Source organism: Opisthocomus hoazin, chromosome 5, assembly GCF_030867145.1.
Source record: "Opisthocomus hoazin isolate bOpiHoa1 chromosome 5, bOpiHoa1.hap1, whole genome shotgun sequence".
Lineage (NCBI taxonomy): Eukaryota > Metazoa > Chordata > Aves > Opisthocomiformes > Opisthocomidae > Opisthocomus > Opisthocomus hoazin.
In genome coordinates, this window is record NC_134418.1 from 43,334,334 (window position 1) to 43,354,839 (window position 20,506).

The 20,506-nt window shown below is 39.0% G+C and overlaps 1 protein-coding gene across 6 annotated transcripts in view; it reads right to left on the bottom strand.

The window, feature by feature from the left end:
* Positions 1–20,506, bottom strand: part of INPP4B (inositol polyphosphate-4-phosphatase type II B) — a 346,018-nt gene that overhangs the window by 193,395 nt on the left and 132,117 nt on the right. For 5 of the 6 annotated variants that reach the window (XM_075421031.1, XM_075421033.1, XM_075421030.1 and 2 more), the window contains exons 3-4: positions 10,615–10,839; positions 7,933–7,977 (exon numbers count right to left, since the gene is read on the bottom strand). In XM_075421031.1, coding sequence (XP_075277146.1) covers positions 7,933–7,977; positions 10,615–10,839 — 270 coding nt within the window. The remainder of the gene's footprint in view (positions 1–7,932; positions 7,978–10,614; positions 10,840–20,506) is intronic. The other variant, XM_075421032.1, reaches the window with a different exon arrangement.

Here is a 20,506-nt window from a genome sequence, read left to right on the forward strand (position 1 = left end):
AATGGATGCCGACAAGTTGAAAATATTTCTGTGACTACTTCCATCAAGAATTACTTCTTACTGACACAGAAAGTAAGTGGATAACTCAGAGTTAACAAAAATGAGTAATGCTATACTAGATATAATGGGCTGTGAGCAACGAAACAGATTTTCATATATATGAACCATATACATAGAATACATATCTATGTAGCTCTATATACAGATATATAGACTTGCTACAAAGAAATCTGTTTTTACATCTGTAAAGTACATTGTATTATAGAGAGAATTTTTCAGATTCTCTCAATGTGTGAGAAGGCGGCAGAACACTGACTGAACATCTTCCAGACTTTCATTACTGGGGAATTTTGAGTCCTTGCATATTCAGTGATACAATTAGTAGAGATTAATATTTAAGGTTCATGACAGCATGCTGCTTCTCTAACTGCAATGCAAATGAAGACAATCCCTACCCTAAAGGGACTACAGGATAGATTTCTGAAATTACAGTAGTGCCTACAGACACAGATATTCGAGTGAATACATGAAAAATGACCTGATCCCCACCCCCGAAGCACTGGATACTTAAGAGGCCTTGTCAGTGTCAGTCAGTGAAATAAAGCACTACAGGTGTGTGTTTTAATGGGTCATGATGAAAAGCACAACAGGAGGTTTAGGTATGTACGTAGGAGGGACTCTTGTCATCTCTCTTACAAGGAAAGACTGAGGGAGCTTATAAATATCTTACGGGTGGGTTTCAGGAAGATGAGGCCAGACTCTTTTCAGTGGTGCCCAGCGACAGGACAAGGGGCAATGGGCACAAACTGAAGCACAGGAAGTTCCACGTGAACATGAGGAAGAACTTCTTCACTTTGAGGGTATGGAACACTGGAACAGGCTGCCCAGAGGGGTTGTGGTGTCTCCTTTGCTGAAGACGCTCAAAACCCACCTGAATGTGGTCCTGTGCAGCCTGTTCTAGATGACCCTGCTTTAGCAGGGGGGTTGGACTAGACAATCCCCAGAGGTCCATTCCAATCCCTACCAGTCTCTGATTTGAAAGTCTGGCCTAATTCTCTAGGGCTCAAACCCAATATATCTGGGAAAAAAATGAACAAGGATGTGAATTGTTGAAAGGACTCTGGTTTTGAGCTTTTTGCTGTTTTCCCCCCATTGTCAGGATTTGTTTTTTCAAAATATTTTCCCTGTATACATAAAACATTCTTAAAAGAGGGTTTAATATAGTAAACACTGTAGGTTAGCAAACTGTGACGGAATAAGACATTATGCATAAAGTGAGCCAGAATATAATGAATGAAATCAGAAAGTCAAATACAAAATGCAGGCTGATGCTGTCAAATGGAATGGGACAACCTGCCGCCAGAAGGAGGCTGAATATGCTCATAACAGAAGAGTCATGCAAGACTAAAAGAAGGCAAGATTTTAAAGGGAAAACACACTAATACATTCCCTTTGTATTTTTAGTTACTTCAGTAGTGGCATTATTACAACAAAATGGCTTAAAATTAACAAGTCATAAAGGTAATATCCAGACAGTTTTGGCAATACCACTGAAAAAGACAGTCCTTGTGTCTGACAAGGTATGTGGCATGCAAAATTCAGGAGCGATGCTTTAAAAATGTGCACATTGATGAAGGAACGGAGCTTCAGAAAGCTGTCCATAAAAAAAAACCAGTTACTTTCAGTTTGGCAAGCTCTATGACAGAATCCCAAAAGCCTTCTCAAAAGCTAACAAAGTACTGTGGGGGAAGAGGTGGATAAAGAAGGATATGGAGACTTGGCAAACCCATCCTCAAATCACTGTTCAGCAGTGTTCACATAATGTCTGCATATAATAAAGTTTACTATGAGCACCACAAAATGCAGAAGCACGGAAAGGAGAGCTTGCTCTCCTCAGGGGTCCATAATTCAACATCACTCAACTCTAGGTGATTCCACTTCTCAAGTTGCTCGATATGCATTACCCTATTCCATCATCAAACACTGCCAAAAGAGAGATGACAGTATGACATGAAAGGTGATCGGCATTCATTACCTTAGAATGTTTTTGGAAGATAGTTTCACTTGTTGCCTTAACTGTACTGAAAACGACTGCAAGTTGGTTCAAGCTCACCTGCATAAGGTGGGGGAAAAAGGAAACTCCTCTAAGAGGCAGATCAAAAACAAGACAAGTCCTAAGTCAAAACCACTCAAAACATGCTAACACAGTCTATCAGACTAGGCTTGAAATTGTTACCTCTTCGGGAGGATCTTTTCTATCAAAAAAAAAGTTCCTCCTAGCAACACTGAATAGCTAAGAATAAAATGCATTTACAGAATCTTATGCTGCAATGCAAAAGTCTCAAAACAGGCAGAAGCCCAATAAGTAGTTCCCAGAGAAAAAAAAAGAGGATAATTTCCGATCATGATACCTTTTATACTTCTTTAATTTCTTTTGTCCAGTTTAACTTCCATCTAATATACATCAGTAAAATCAGGAAAAACACCTGATTAGCCAGTTTGGTAGAAAATGAAATTTGTGTGGGACCAGAACAAATTAGTGTAAAATTCAGCAAACTGTTTCAACAAAAAGGGTGAAATGTAAAACCAAAATAAAATTTAAAAAAAACATAAACCCATCCTTCATTTTTATATTTTTGCTAATATCATTCCTAATGTGGCCAACACAACTGTCTTTGAGGGATAAAAACCCTTCAGCATAAAAAGACACTTTGTTTGATTCACAGAAAAATGTTCACTTTTCTTTTTAAATTTACCCAAAAGTGTGATGACTTTTTTTTTTAATTTGGCTAACACAGCAAAGTATCAGTTATTAATCGACTTGTAACGTGATGAAGCAGAAGGATAACCAAGTTGGATGGGAAAATTCTGCTAGAATCAGAACTCTGACTCCAAATTGTGCTATGGATAAAAAAAAGTATTTCTGCTTATCACTCTTCTAGGAACAGCTGCTGCTGAAAAAGCTCCAGATTATATTTCAGAATTGGACAAATCATTCAGTCATGGTCTTTGAGCAGCACTGATGTACCATTTAGGTTCAGTATGCAGAGTAAAATCTGCTTCAAGACCTTTTCCAAGGCATGCCATCACATTATTACTCTGGGAAAATAAGACAGTGAAGAATAAAAACTTCTGCATTCACAGGTAGACAGCTCTTGTATCAACCCACTACTTGGTAAAATGAAAAATTACCCTAAAAATTTTAATTTTTTAATTCTTTCAGCTACTTGCTGAAGTTTCCTATGAATTGTGCACTATTTAATGAGATCTTGTAAAAGGACATAACCATGAGATTTACCTTACTCTATACCTTGAAAAGTACCTAGAGGTTATGTAACAACAGGAGAGTCCATCAGACTTCGCTGCCATAACACACTTCCCAAGAAACAAAGCTTTTGGAGATGCTAGACAGGTGCTCTCATTGAAATTAGTACCTGAATATGCCTACATGTGCAGAGACATTCCTTTCTATACAGTTACCTAGATTATTATACCACACCCACAACGGCAATATCCTTTGCTCTCTCTTCACAACTCTAATCAATGAGACAACTTCAAAAACACTGAAATGTGTCAAAATTAATTGTACTGCTCACCAAGGGAGTAACAAGCTTTCCTTCTAGACAATTTTTTCAAATTTGTTTCTCCATATTAATATTATGTTCATTACTGAGTTCATGTTTGAGCACTTGACTACCAACTGTGCCTTCTCTGCCCTGCTCCCTCATTTTTCTGATTATTGAGTTTTCTTGTGCTGCTTTATCAGTTCACTATCAAGGAAACGCAAACAGCCTCAGAGATGCAGGCTCTTAAAAACTTCACAGTAGTGTTCACCAATATACATAATATAATTTACTTCCCATAGATATTACATAATACTTCAGCTAAGTTCATGTATCACAAAGTAGTTACACTGAAATCAATGTGAACTCAGGATCCTACACCATATTTAGTTAGATGTGGGATGCAAGGGCTGGGATACTTTAAAGAAGCAACCAAGAACAGCAAGTCTAAAACTAACATCTATAAAAGAACTAACCCTGTGCAGTTCGAAGTTATGGGAAAGATTCTTATCAGCTTCACAGTTTGTTAGATTGGTTTGTTATTTAGGCCCAGGATCTGTTTTTATTCCTTTTGCTCTGTTCCTCCTCTCTACTCTGCACAGACTGACACGAGCTACCTCCTAGTGCTTCACAAAACAGCATGCAGAACAGAATGACTTGAAAAGCCAAACCACAAGATAAAGTTTGAAAGTAAAACTTCCCAACCGTTTACAAGGTTCAAAAACCAGCCATGTTTCTAAAGAGTCCTCAGGAATACAAAAATCAAAAATCTTAGTCTAAAGAAAGCTCTGACTCCAGAACAAGAAATGTTACAAGATCAGGTACGCTCCCAAAAAATTCTTGAGTGTATTGCAATGGAAAGCTATACTTCAGAAGAGTTTAATTGCTTGCTTTAATGTCAGAAAAAAACCCAACCAAACAACACTTTACTGAACTTTAAAATAAAAAGAAGGCAATATTTTGGACATTTTATAACGAAAACACTTTCTACAGTGTTATGGATACAGAATGCAGCAAGTTAGCTACCACAACAGAACACAAGCACCTAAAAAGACTTTTTAATAACATCATTTCAAAATTTTATTATCAGAACTTCAGAAGTTGAAGAGCAGTATTTAGATATACTGGTCCCTAGATAAAACTAACATATTAGGCAGCACCCAAATATTAAAAACTATATTCTGGATTAGTTGCCGGAAAGTTCCATTTCTAACTGTTATAGACCAACTAGTAACAGAAGAATTACAAAATAGAAGTATGTGATAACTGACAATTTCTTAAATATAGTCAAAAACATGTATATATTAACTGATATAAGCAAAGGTCTATTTGCATATATATGCTAAGTAACTAATAAAATATTGTTTATATAATACATATGAACAAAATTATAGATATAAGCCATTCCTTCAGGGCTAGAGACCAGTTTAATGGGTTATTAACTCTCAGATTTGCCTTCCAAATTCTAAATGCCAAAGACCAGCCTCATCAAGTTGAAACATCTCTACAGAGTCCTAAGATTTGGTTACCTAAGTTAGGCACTCATCGTAGCAGCATGCTTGCTTGCAGCAAATCTCTCTCTCATCCTTGCTTACCGTGCTTTGGTTGACCTCACAGAGAGGTCTTGGAAGTCCTTGATTACCTAAAGCTAATGCCAAGTCTTTAATTTGACATAAACCAAGCCTTTAAAAGGTGAGATCAGCCAACTGGTGCCTTTGGCCTGCCACCAGCCAAGGGGCAGCTATCTGGCTCAGCTGGCACAGCAGCACAGTGCATGTTTCCCAGGTGCCTGGGCCAGGCTGTCAGAGTGAGAGTCCCTTCCAGGCCCACCAATAACCAGGTGAACAGCACAGAAGGCATCTTGACTGGCTGCCCTTGAGAGAGGTATTTTAACTGGCTGGTTAGGCCAAACAGCACACGCATCCTTCCCAGCTAAATTGACCTTGTCTCACTTGTCAAGAAGAGGTGTCCGCCACACGCATGTATGTTTGTACCTGTAGGAGCAGCATAGTGGTGGTGAGTGGGGTGGCTGGACCCAGGAAGTGTCGGCATGGGTATGTTGATGTTCCCGTAAGAAGGATAACTATTACAATAAAACTGAAGTCTTCCACGGACCACTCAGTCACCAAAGATGAACTCCCCTAATGCACATGTGTTATGCTTAAATATTTACCACTGTTTGAGGATCAAGACATGAAAAATTAGCTTTACATAGCTGCCTACACTGCCAAATATCCCTGACTTATGGCACTGGCCAAGAATACCAGTCAAAATCAAGAGGTTTACCCTGTCACTCTTATTTGTTACCTGAGCAGCAGCAGAAGTAAATGTATGAGATCACTCACAGAGCTGCAATGACTCAATCAATAACGCTGCAGAAGAAACCACAGAACATAAATTCCTACCAGAAACAACAAAATGCAAAACACAAGTATTGACACCATGAGTGAACAGAGCTCCATCCAGCACGAGCCCAAATAAATAGCTTTACATCGTTTTTACAATTCTGCCTGCTGGGGCACATTTATCACTGAAAGCAGCTTCTCCTGAAGTATGGCTAATCTAATTTGCAGTTACCGCCTGTTGCACCTTCCTCCCTCTTCTATGCCACGCCAAAGTCTTTCTGGGAGTTTGTTATTGCTGGAGCACAGCAATTACTAGCCATGCCCAAATACTACAGTCACATCACCTACAAAATGCATATAGAAAAGCACTGGAAAGTTAAAATAGGTCTGAATTATTACAGCATGGTAATTCCCCAACAGACAACTAGTCCTTTCTTCCATGCAGACATTTAAAAGTTTCAGCAGAAATCATGCCTACAGAAAAAAAAAAAAACACTCAAAAAAGTTTTTGTAACACTGTAACTGTCTAGTTTTTGAAAGGCATACAGGTAAAGTTCCCCAGATATAGTTAACAAATCTAAAAATTATTGTATCAGACACAAACTGCATCTGCCCCAAAGGGCACAGCTTTAGGGTATCAGCTTTTAAATCAGCATAGTTACAGCAGCGCACAAGCCAGGTGCAACCCAGCGCAAAGGACAGGGCAAGGGAACCAGCTACCATGATGGAATGAGCAGGGTGAGACCCTGCAGGCATGTCAATGATGCCATCTTGTTTGCTGTGTTGGAGGGTTTCTGGTGGACAGTTGTTTATAGACAACACAAATTCTCAAAACAGTGGAGTTTGACTGATTTTCATATAATATCCTGCTTACGAATGTCTCTATTTTCCTCTTCCTCCCTCACACACGCACATTTTGGCAATAGATGTTTTAAAGTGTTTCTATCAGAGTAAATATAACAGATATTGAATAGCACTGAATAAAAGTTTCTCAATGTATAGCTATACAACATTAGATGCATATTAGCAGATTATACGAATGCAAAAATCATAACAAATCGGACAGGTTTTAGTCATTTCAGAATGTATGCATCATGACATTTCAAAAGATACATTATTTGCAACTGTGTTATTTTACCATAACCACATGAACTGGGAATATTGATAGAATTATTTAGGTTGGAAAGACCCTTAAGATCATTAAGTCCAACCATTAATCAACTAAATCTAGTTATTATTCTGATTTCTGATATGGAATTATTGCATTAGTGCTTCTATAGAAAATTATTTCACTCACTATTTCAAAAGCTTCAAATATAAAGGTTTTGCTCTGAAAGAGAAATGAAAAAGTTGACAATTTTCCTTTCTAAACAGCACAGTTTAGGCTGAAAATAGTGTGCATCTTTATCTTGTATTACAAATACATGGTAATTCAATTATCTTGCTTGGCTTACTGAGCAATCTTAATCATGCTGTATACCTCTGAATAGAGAGGGTGGCTTGAGCTGATAGAACACATCCTGAAATGAAGTTCTCTCACACTACACTAATATATAGTTCTCATATACTAATTACTTATATAAAGTATAGAAAGAGAAAATCAGGTGAACTTCTACATTGACTTTTCTCTATGAAATAATAACCAACACTTTTAAAAAAACATTTGTTCTAAAGGGACTACTTTTATCTGAATAAAATATCTTTTTAAAAAACTTCATCCTAAATGTCTTGCCCCAAATCAGTACTATTTCTTAAACAACATTTACAAAGCTATTGGGCAGATTTTCAGCTTCGTAGAACAGCATAGCATTAGAGAACTCAAAAGATCTTCAGCTATTTCAACCATTCAGAATCTAAAGTCAGCATTTCAAATACATGCACATGTATCTACCACCTAAAGGAACCAGGGTTGTTCTGCTTTTTCAAAAACAGGTAACAAGCTACATTGTATAACACTGTATATATAAATTCTTCACACACAGAAGACAGTGCAATTCCAAGCAAAAGTCAAAATTGTATCTTACCAAGACTGAACTCCAGCTTTGGCTGATCTGCAGTTCTCTGAATACCTTTTAAGGTTAACAAAAAGAAAAAACAAAAACAACAAAAAAACCTTTTATTTCAATGTCTATTTTTTTAATACATAGTAAAAGTTTCATGTGCCTAATTCATACCTCTAGCTACCTGCCATTGCCACCGGAGTAATGGCTTATGTTACAAAGTCATAGTGAAAGAGACCTTTGCATGAAATACTTGCCTGAAAAAAAGACTACTTTTGAAGAAGACTTCTTTCTTTTTAACAGAAACTTTCTGTTGCTGGGAAAGGAAACTAAGAAAAAAAACCCCACAACCTTTCATGGATAAGTACTTGTAAGATTTTCTATCACAACAACTAACTATATATCTGTTGAAAAAATATTAAATTTTATGACTCATTTTTAAGTAGGTATGTCATCATACTAAAAAATGTAAACAAAAAACATCTTCTGTGAAAGTATATAAATCAGGTTAATACAGTAAAATATATCACTGTGTTATTGACCTACATACAAATTGTAAAGCAACAAAACCAACTTCTGTTTGTTGGAAAATAGCACTTGAATTCCTTTTACCATATTCAATGAGGCTAAACGTCAGGTCCTGCACTTCGGTCACAACCACTCCATGCAATGCTGCAGGCTGGGGGAAGAGTGGCTGGAAAGCTGCCCAGCAGAAAAGGACCTGAGGGTGTCGGTTGACAGCGTAGCCAAGAAGGCCAACGGCATCCTGGCTTGTATCAGCAATAGCGTGGCCAGCAGGAGCAGGGAGGTGATCGTGCCCCTGCGCTTGGCACTGGTAAGGCCGCACCTCAAACACTGAGTTCAGTTTGGGGCCCCTCACTACAAGAAAGACAACGAGGCGATGGAGCGTGTCCAGAGAAAAGTGACGAAGCTGGTGAAGGGGCTAGAGAACAAGTCCTATGAGAAGTGGCTGAAGGAACTGGGTTTGTTCAGTCTGGAGAAAAGAAGGCTCCGGGAAGACCTCATTGCTTTCTACAACTACCTGAAGGGAGGTTGCAGTGAGGTGGGTGTCGGTCTCTTTTCCCAAGTCATAAGTGATAGGATGAGAGGAAATGGCCTCAAGTGGTGCCAGGGGAGGTTTAGATTGGATATTAGGAAAAACTTCTTCACCAAAAGGGTTATCAAGCACTGGAACAGGCTGTGCAGGAAGTGGTTGAGGTACCCTGGAGGTATTTAAAAGATGTGTAGATGTGGCACTTAGTGATAAGGTTTAGTGGTGGACTTAACAGTGTTAGGTTTATAGTTGGACTTGATGACTTTAAGGACCTTTTCCAACCTAAATGATTCTATTCTATATACTGAGGAGAGTCAGAACATTTTAATTCCCTCCATTGTGGAATTATGTTCTAGTGCACATTTTACTGCAACTTCTTCTTGCACCAGGATAAAGGAGTGAAACACAGAGATGCAACAAGAGAAATATAGGAAGGACAGTTAAGTAACACCGAGTTGTTCACACTCTGCAGGAAGTAACTGGATCACAACTACAGTTGTTACTACTAAAGTATCAATGAACCTTGTAGAAATTATACTGTCTCTTGTTGACATTTATGTATTGTCTCCAGTGAACATTATTAAGTATTGAAGAAAGTATTTGCCAGTATTGAAGAAATTGGTCAGTTGGGAAGGATCAAGTTGGTATATGAAGTGGAACACAAGATTTCGTTAAGAAGTAATCAAAACAACAACAAAAAACCCAAACCAAACCAAAAACTCAACCACAAAAATCCCCACCAAAACTTATAGCTGTTCTTGATCTGAGAAAACTTCATGTTGCTGTATAGGTGTAGTTTCACACTGTCCTCATTACTATAACTAGACATTCAAGTCTGTGCAAGAAAAATTACAGCCGAGGAGCTTAGAATGGCATTGGTCAGTAAGAAAAAAAACCAAACTTATCTGTTATAACAGAGTTATAGCAAATTTCCAAGTTGAATTCTGCCACTAGTAGAGTCAGCATATTGGTCTGGAACACCTTTATGAATATGATGGATACACACTTGACTAAGTAACTGAGCAACTGAAATACAGTGCATAGCAATACAGTGTAGCCCAGTCTCCAGTGCACCAAACACAGCTCAACATCTGGCTACGTGCTTCAAATCCACAGAGTGCTTTTAGATCACAAAGAACAAATCCTGATCTAGTTAGTGGTGTCCCTGCTCGCTGCAGGGGGGTTGGACTAGATGACCTCTAGGGGTCCCTTCCAACCCAAAACTTTCTATGATTCTATGATTCTATGATACTAATTTAAGTATCGCTGAAGATTTATAAGCTTTATACATTTATCAAAGTTATCAGACTATATTTTAAACAATAGTCCATATGTTCATCTAGGACACAGAAGAGGAAAAGAATATTTCCAGCTAAACAATTTCTAAGTTTTATGAAGAAAATAGTTTAGAGAGAAAGTCAGATACACAGTAATCACACATTTATTCCCCTGAAGGTTATCTGCATAAATCAAAACATATCAGGTAATGATATTTAAAGATTATCTTCATCAGTTTGCTTCCTCTACAACTGTACTTTGGCAAGCAACAAGTAAAATATCATTATGTGCCCTGTTTGTGACACTATCTGTACTGCTACAGGTAGCAGGCCATTTTTATTGTACTACTTCATAAATTGAGTATACGCACTTACTTGTAAACTGTGGCTCTCCTAAACTGTCTATTTGGGATGAAGGGAGAAACTGCCGTGCTTCATCTGATGATCTCTCCTCTTTGATTTCCATGATCAGCCTCCGGAGCTGCTGAATTTTATTCTGCAAACCTTCCGAGTTTGCCTCTCCCAGTGCCACAGCCCAAGATACGCAGTATGGCTTTGATGCAGCTTCAAGGTAAAGATCTGGTTCTGCACTCTGAAACTCTGCACTCAAAACATAAACACAGTTTTTAGGAACTCTGATTCAAAAGTCGGATCATGAAAATATTGATGTCACACAATTAAAGCCAACACACACACATTTCTTTTCATGGTCACAGAACCACGCATCCCATGAACATCTTGAATCAAACCCCTGTTCCTTCATACTCAGCGCAGTACTAAGTCTATCCACAGAGTGGTTCCAAAAGCAATTAACATATTGCTAAACTAGGTGGCAGAATCAAACCAAAATGGGAAATCCTTTTTTAACACAGATTCTGCAGCCTAGCAGGTAGCTATCAGAGCTGCTAACCTGAAAAAGAATATGATTTAGCAGGGGCAGGAGACATGGTTCTGACAGATAGTGGGATTCACCAGAACGAATGCGTCCATCATTTCTCCTATTAAAGCTCTCCTTTATTCTCAGCCTCTCATTCATCTTTGCTAGAATACTGCTCACCAACACATGCAGATAATTTAGCATGACCTAGCTTCCTCTGTGAAGACCCAACAGGGAGCTTCTGACCTCATTACTATCCACGTGTTGTTTGCTCTTCCACCTGAAGTCTAATTGTTTAATGATCAAATCATCCAAGAACAAAAAAAAAAGGGGGGGAGAAACAAAAAGCTGAACCTCTCAAGGAACCCTGGGAAGTAGCAAGGGTCAGTTGTTTGATTAAAATTAGCACAGGAAGAAAAAACACCTCTTAGGCTTTTAAAAATCTGTGGTATAGATGGCTTCACAGAGTCACAAATTCAATGTGACACACACTGAGAAGAACAAACTGGGAAAGAAAGAAAAATCAATGCTTTTTTAAAAGAAGTTACCAACTGATTTAGAAACATAAAACTCTAAAACACCTGCGCTATTGTATTAAAAAGGACTGAACTATTTGGTTGGACATCAAAATCACTTTGACCTAAATAAGCCATAGATCATACTACTGCATGAAACAGAACACTTCATGTTTTCATACTTAGTTAGAAAATCCAAATAACATAGAAAAGTTTTTTCAATATAAAGTGAACTTAAATTCCCTATCACTAACTTGAGTATTTAACCTTGGGCGCTTACACACATATGTTATTCTAAACCCGTTTGCACTTCATAAACTGAGCATCTGCCACTTACAATTAACTCTGCTTTTATTGTTATGGGGGGAACAAAAGATGCAAATCTCAAGTCTGGAAGCCTCTTGAAAGTATACTGACACAAATTCCTGTAGAAGTAGGACAAGTTTTTTTTGTCTGGGGGTGGATCTAAGGAAATGTAACTGTGTGGCTGCAGCTGCTGCTAAGAATTCTGAATAAGATTTCACATACCAGTAGGACTACACAATTCATGAGGAAAGACTGGGAAGAAGAGCAGAAAGCAAGGGAACATCCTTCTGGCTTCACAAGCAATATAAGAAGTCCTAATAAGGATTCAAACTCTTGCCTCTAGCCCTGGCTCAGTTGGAAAACAAGGTATTCGGTTCTTGAGACAAATATATTCCAAATCTGAGGGAGCTGGAGATGTTCATCAGACTCTTGTTTACACGCAAAATACATATAATCATCTTAAGTGACCCAACCTGAACAAGCTGAGCTTTACTGTTCGTCAAAGTTTAATTTAGAGGTATACAAGTTCCAGTTGTAAGATCTTGTGTGATCTGCTACTGCGTCTGAGCCTTGAGGGCAGTAACCTTTAAGAAGATTGGTAATCAGAAGAGCTAATAACTTTTCTGCTCCTCTAGTAAGATCTGCAACAGCACAGTTGTCTACTTCCTTCTGTCACTGACCCCAGTGATTCAGAAGTTTGTTTTTATTTCACAGTATTTTGGAACTATCAGTGGAAAAATGAAAGGAAAAAAGAGGCATGTAGCCAACCAGCATCAAGACCAAAATTAACCAGCAGTCTTTCCAATAAAAGAAAAAAAAATATTTACAGGCATGCAAAACACCTGCTTATACCATTCAGCCTTTAAAAGCACAAACAATTTTAACAGAAACACTTTGGATATCCAAGACAACTTAGCTAAAGAAAGACTGTCAGACAAACAAGCCAACACTGAACAACCAAAATACAAACATATCAAGGTGTTCTTTTCATTTTGCTCTGTATTTTTAAATGTAAATAGGAACAGTGATCTTGCCTCGAAATATCCTACCACTAGCTAGATAAAACACATCTGCTTTGGGAGGAAATCAATGTTTTGCAATTGAAATCATGCTATTTATATATACCTCTTAGCTGTGGAAATCAGACTGCCAAGCACAAAAGGCATACTGAATCACCCTTAATATGCATGGAACCAGAAATGGATAGTGAAATGCAGTAGGAGTGAGCATAATTCACTGTATTCTGATCTAACAGGTGCCACTTTTGAGATCTGGAAATTCATTCTGAACTATCACTTCAAAACACTACAGTCTGCTATATTTAGACCTTTGGAGTACTCTGACAGCTAAGTTAAATTCTGAAAAGCATATGAAAATATCTGAAAAACATTCATCACTGCAAACGTAGAAAATTTTATTCTGCAGATCCAACAGTTGGCAAGTTATATTACCCATACTGTTTCAGTGCATGTAGTGTTTATGTACAACAAGTTCACATACTAGAAGAAACGCAAACAGTGTCCAAAATGCACATTTGCAAAAATGTCTGCTGCAATAAAGGAGCACACAGGTTTATTTATATAATAAATATCATCGTCACTTTGCTTTTCTCTCCCAGATAGTTATACTGACTTATTTTAAACCAGAAGCATACAATAAACCCTAACAAGCTCAGACAATTGCAAGTTTCAGTAGGGAGACAAAACTTCACTGAAATGAGTCTTTCTGAAAATAAAACTAACAGACTCGCAAATGTAATGAATACCTCAAATTAACAGTGGACTTCTCAGCGGAGTTATATTTGTATTGAAACATCTTCAACGCAGGAGTACTTCATGTGTGGGCAAAACACTTTACAATTAAGGAGTTACTGTAGAAAATACAAGAATACAAGCATCCTCTGTTACGCTCTGTCACTGCTGACCTGAGTTACCATGAGTTACTTTTGGAAAAAAATCTTGACCTTTTGAGAACACTTACTATTGACTTCAGTGAGAGCAGTTCTTTGGTATGCATTCCTAGTTTTACTGGTATGATATAATTTTTGAATAAGAGGACATGTAAGATCTAAGAACATACAATACTAAGAAAAAATTCTATCTACTTGAGAATCTGCAATAGCAGAACAGTAATTTCCATTTTAATGCTGGACATCCATGGTGGGGTTTCAAGTTCAGTGGCATAAACCCAGGGAAGATAATCACACAGTTAAACTGAACGGTTTTCTTTGCAAAACATTCAAGTTACTTGCCCTAAATTCAAAGCAAAATGGTATATCGTTCTGTCTTTATCTCTTCTTCTTCTGGAACTGAAGGTCTACGTAGCTACAAGAACCAATGTAGGACCTTTTGATAGCTTGCATAAACTTCAAAAACAGAAAGGGAAAGATTCTGAGATCAGACACTGGGATATTAATGTAACCTACAGTAATCTGACAGTGTTTGTCCTGACAGTAGATTTGTATACATCTAGTTGCAATCACTGTCTAAATCAGTATTTCACAAAGCTTTGTCCTCAGCTTTTCCCAAGATATCTCATTCATTTCCTGGAACGTAGTAGAGTGCTTAGAAGCAAGAGTACTGAAAATAGTATAGTCTACTTACACTACTAAAAGAGCAAATCTGAAAATGTGTGAAGTCAGACATACACTTCATACTTGCCCATTTAACACTAGTCTGAAATTGCAATAAATAACCAGCTACCAAAATGTTTCTTCTCATATCTCTACACTGTTAGTTCAGCTTTGAACTGTCCAGTTGAAAATAAATTAATGGTCACAGCTACCAGCCTCAGGGGGAAGACCAAATATTACCAATCCTAATGCATGGAGTGGTCTCTAAGTGTTAGCACTGACACTCGGATAACATAACTGGCACTTGGATAATGCAGCAAAAACAAGCTAAAACCGAGGCATCATTGGTGAAATCTGTGGGAACAGATCCTTGCAGCACAGCATTCAGTGTTTGCTCTACAGCAGGTGAATGGAGCACTTGGGACTACACAAACTCTTCTGCATTTGGCCAGTAGTGCTGCTATACACACATTTTGAATGCAAGTTTTGTAGTCTAGAAACTGCCCAAGTTTCACAGTGTATAACCATATTCAAAGTTCCCTTGACTTCCTGTCCCTTGACACACAAAGTGGGCAGAAGTAGACATCACTTACATCAGCATTACAGAAAGCTAATTTGGTCCAGCCTTCCAGAAGCTTGCCCACGTTGTTTCTTTTCCTTATTTCACTATCATAGCCTCAGTTGGAGACAAGAGCTGAGGAAACAGCTAGTGGAAAGCGAACACGCGTGTTCCTACAGCCTTTCCCGATCAGGCCTCTGTTCACCAACAACTCTTTTACTGAATTATGATTTCAGTAAGACTTTCTCCCACAGAAGCCAGCATAGGGAGTTGTGGTCCCACAGGACTTCTGAAGCTCAAATAAAGAATTCAACCACCCCACTCAAACAGGACTGCTGTCAAATAAGGAAACAGCACAAAGAGAAGCTGAGATATCCCCAGTGGCGCTAGAAAGCCTTTTCTACTATAACCCAGCTGTCTAAAATCAGAAGTGCATTTTGGTGTTAGTTCCATCACCCTCAAGTAACTTTTTTTGTTTCTACTATTTTGTAATAATATTTAAAATTCCCAAGTTTTTCAGTTTAACAACAGCAATTGCCTCTTTTCTCTGCAAGTACTTTGATATTTTAGTTGGTGTAAAAATGAAAACAAATTTCTTGTTAAAAATGCCCTAATGACGTCCCTCAATTTTTAAAGCGTACCTGATTGTAGTTTTAATCATAATCTCTTACACAGAAACCTGGGTTTCTATGAAGCTAGAAATAACGAACCGAGTCACCAAAAAATGTGTAGGCAGTTACTGGAGTTGACCCTTACCCTTTCAAAAGGCTGCAGTTTAATGCACAGGCTTTTAAAATATAAAGTAAAACATACACATTTTCAAGGGTAGGAGAAAACATTTTGGTTTTAAAGCTTTTTCATTTCTTATTAATTTTCATTTTTTTCTTACAAAGGCTTTACTGTTTTATTTTACTAAGCATATGAAAGTGACAGTGAGACTGATAATATATGGTTTGCTTTATTTTCATTAATAAGAGTTACAAGCATAAAATCATCCTGAACAGGGTAAAAAAGAAATTACTGGCAGGATTTAAATAAAAACAAGTACAAAGCACATAGTCAATGTCCAGGATGAGAGCCTCTCCTTTTCTAGAGAATCACTATTTTTCCTTCTATGCCAATATGCAAAGTAAAGAGAGTTCAAAAAGGTTAAAGGTCGTCTCTCTCTTTTCACACACACAAGCAAAAAGTAATTCTCAGTTGCTACCTCAGCAGTGGAAAGTGGTTGAGAATATCAATGAGCCACTCTAAAATATGTCACCGCTAACCACCATGTGCTGCAACAAAAGCAAAATGTAAGCTTTGATACGTAAATTATATCCGCAGGATATTTCTAATACAGACATCAGAGGCTTTTAATTCACAAAGCTGACCAAATTCTATATGCTGATGCATTTCATGTTCAAATTAGTAGTGATGAAATCATCCCACGGTTACTCATGATGCTACGTTAATCTTCCTTCAGAAGTTAAATTTTCAATCAAAGATAAAAAATTTAATTAAAAATCTTATCTTCAGTGTTAGTGGGGTTGGTTTGGTTTTTATTTTATTATTTTGCAATGCTGGAATAAACTTATGTAAGTTTCCATTATAATCTCCAGTTAAGTCCCCACAGAAGCTCACAAAGAGCCCGAGGTATTTGAAACGAATACAGCGTGATACCCCGTGTTGACTACTGCAGTACAATGCTTTCTTTCTTTTAATACCTGCAGGCTTTCACACATGCCACATTGCTTCTCCCCTTCCATTAAATAAATCACACCTATGCTGGAAGCAAGGCAGACCACACAAATATTTGAATGTCACTACGGTATCTCAAGATCACCGAACAGAAATACTGCAGCACTCACCAAAAGTACTAAGTGAGGCCTTTGCAAAGCAGTAGGCTGCTTTTGCTGAAAGGAAGTACATCACATCGCTTGCTGGACCACCAGTTTACCTTAAAACAGACAGGATTCAGAGATCTTGATTTTCTGCCTAGGTCCACAAGAGTAACCTTAGCATAGGACTCCGTTATTCCATCTCTAGAACAGGGAGTTGATACTGACCTGCCTTCCCAAGGCACTACTACTGAAGGAAACGAAAAGCTCCAAGTTAAGCGGCTTACATACCACAAACGGAAGAAGGGAATTCTTGCCATCTTAAGGGTATTCCTATACGCATGCTCTTTTTTCACCCGATACCCTGCAATGTGTTTTAGAAGACTGTGACCTTGCATCAAAATCTCTGCCTTTTTCCCCTGTTCCCTCCCTTCCTCCTCCTGCCTCACCAGCCCTACCTGGATGTTAGAACTCTTACCTCCCTAGCTCTCACTAAGGGACCACACACAGTAATGCAGTCGACACAATCTTAGAAGCATCTCTTATCCTGAAAAACAGAAGAGATTAACAGATCAAGAGATGACAGACCTTGAATGCTGTCTCTCACATCTGATTTCTGGTTCTATACAACATAGTGGTCAACTTCAGATTGCTCTTGGGACAGGTTCAAACATCTAGCCACACAGCTCTAACTGCCCTATGCCAGAGAAACAGAACAGCAACCGAAACCTACCAACGTGAATGCAACTTTTTCTTCCTGGTTGCATATCTGTTTACATCTTCTGCTCAAACACTGACACATCTGGAAGTGGACAAAACAAATGCCTGATGCAAATCAACTGTGGTGTGTTGGCCTTGGCTGGCTGCCAGCCGCCCGCCCAGCTGCTCACTCACTCCCCCCCCCTCAGCAGGCTGGGGCAGAAAAGATGAAGAAACTCATGGGTTGAGATAAAGACAGGGAGATCACTTACCAATTACAACCATGGGCAAAACAGACTTGTCGGAAAAATAATTTACTGCAAATCAAAATAGTGCTGACTAGGGAGAAGCAAAGACCTTTCCCGCCCTCCACTCTCCCCTTTTCCTCAGGCTCCACTTCACCCCCGACTCCTCTGTCTTCTCCACACCCCGAGCAACATGGAGGTTTGAGGGCTGGGGTGGTTATGACCAGTACATAACAGCTCCTCTCTGCCGTCCCTGCCTCCTCACACTTCTCCCCTGCTTCAGCGCCTTACAGAGGCCACCATGCAGCCCCCACCGCCAGCACCAGGGTACGCAAACCCAGCAAAGTAACCACCTTTAACAGGGTTTCCAAGGTCCAGAGAGACAAAGCTATGCTCTGAATAGCCATGATTATATATTTCTGTGTCTGGTGAGGCTAGGATGTCTGCCTGTACTGTACAAGGCGCAAGCTTAGATGGCATAAACACAGTGGTTATTGCTGAGGAGCAGCCAAGGCAAAGCCATTAACACTGCATTGCTCAAACATTTCACTGCACAGCAGCAGTTTCCAGGTTGAAGCTCTCCTTGCTGCACTCAATCAGATCCATCTCCCCCCAGTGTCTGATCTGTTCTGCTAATAGCAGCTGGTTCTTGTTACGAGGGCATGCAAGCAACCAGCCACACACAGAATGATAGTTCACCTAACAAACCCTTCTGTTCCCTTTCATGGTCCACTGAGAAACCTTCTGAGCTAGGCTGCTTTGGGAGCACTACACTTGCAGCATCAACAGGATTATCTGCTGCGACTGCCTGACCTCTTCCGTACTCCCCTTCTGTTTCAGTGCCCACACCACCCTGAGGCGATGATCAGCTCCACAATATCACTAGATGTTGCATTAAAATGTCCTTATTTTTCCCTCCATGTTTACTCCACTGCCCTTTATTACATTCTCTTCTTAGATATCCCAGTTAGTCTCCATTTGTTACTCTTACATCTAGGATTCAGCCGACTCACTCAGAGAAAGATGGACACAACCAGCCAAAAGCTCATTCCAAACCCCCCCCCTCCCCCCCCGGTTCCAAGTTGAACCCCCAGCTGATTTTCTTCATCTTGCAAGATGTAGAAAGTGTCCCTTCCCAGCCACACACCCAGTTAAATCTCACGGATCAACCCTGCCTCCTTCCTTGGAACTTCTGCTGTGTTTTGGCACAGCTCTCCTCTGTCTGTTCTACCAGGAAATGGACATTGTGAGTAGTTAGGTCATCCTGTCCTGCTTCCACCTGAATCCTTCAAAGTCCCAGAAACACATTTTTGGCTTTTTTTGGCTCCCAATGGATATATTCTTGTGACGCTGTAGTTAGCTTTTCATAATCAAATCTGCCATTGACAAAGACATCTCTTCTTAGTTCTTGAGTTTTGTTTTTCTCCCCCCCTTTTCTCTTCTGAATTTTGTTCTCTCCTACAGTACACACAATATTTCACTTCTTTTGGTATTTTATCCTCACTCAGTACACAGTATATCATCTTCATTTCTCTTCAGTTTTGTTCTAATATCTCATAACAGTCTATCTTTCTTTTTCTTTTTCTTTTCTCACCCAACAAATCATCAGCAAGGCTCTCGTCTTTGTTCTCCAGCACAGGAAAATTGCCAAGGCTGAAAACCATTTCTCCTCTACCTGTCTATCTCTTCCTCTATCTTCTGTTGAATTCCTCTGGTCGCACCCCAGGCACTCATCACCATTTGTTGGCTCTGCACACGAGGAGTTTTCTGTACTCTTTCCTCTTCTACTTTGACATGTTTTTAGAGGTGGGTCAGAATGCCACCCTTGCCTCTAACCACACTACTGATCGTCAAACTTTGTTTTAGAAAGTCTGTCTCTCAGGTAGCAATTTCTGTTCCTAACTATGCAGGTGTGTTTCTTCTCCACACATACTCACAGCCTCCTTCTCTCCATGGGCAGCCTCAAGTGCTTACTCAGTACTCATCATCATCCATCTCCCCAGCTTTTGGACTTAACACCTGTCAGCCTCACTGCCACAGGAACAGTCCTCTTTGCAGGCCTCAAAGTTAATTGAAAGAATCTTGTCAGCCATTACAACTGCATTCTTAGTTCAGTTCAGAAGCTTTATGTTCAAACATTGTAAAAGACGTACCAGAAGGGAACCGACAAGACTGTATTTATACCCAAACCGTAACATCACCACCTCATAACGCTGACAACTCTAATCAATGAATTGGAATCACTAAGGCCATAATAAAAAAGTCTCTATTTGAGAGTCAGTGGTAATCATTCAGCTGTTAGACTTACACAAAGCAAAGCTTCCAAATTCAGCAAGAAGTCCTTTTTGATACAGTGCCTCAACACCAGGCACAAGACATAAGATTTAATTCTACTACTAAAGATGCTAGATTTGAGCTATTCCCCAGAATACTACCCAGAAAAGGATAAAACCCACAATGAATACATCTTAAGCCACTGCCTTCTCACATGTGACCAAACACAAAGAATCACTTCAGCAGGTGAGGACAAAAGTTAGCACAATTGATGCAACATTTTCCTTGAAGTGGACTGAAGATTTTGGTGAGTATAAAAAAAGGTAGGAACTTCTACTAAATGTAACTGGCCATCAAGCCCACAAATGTAGTATAAGTTTTATCCCCTGTAGCTAGTATT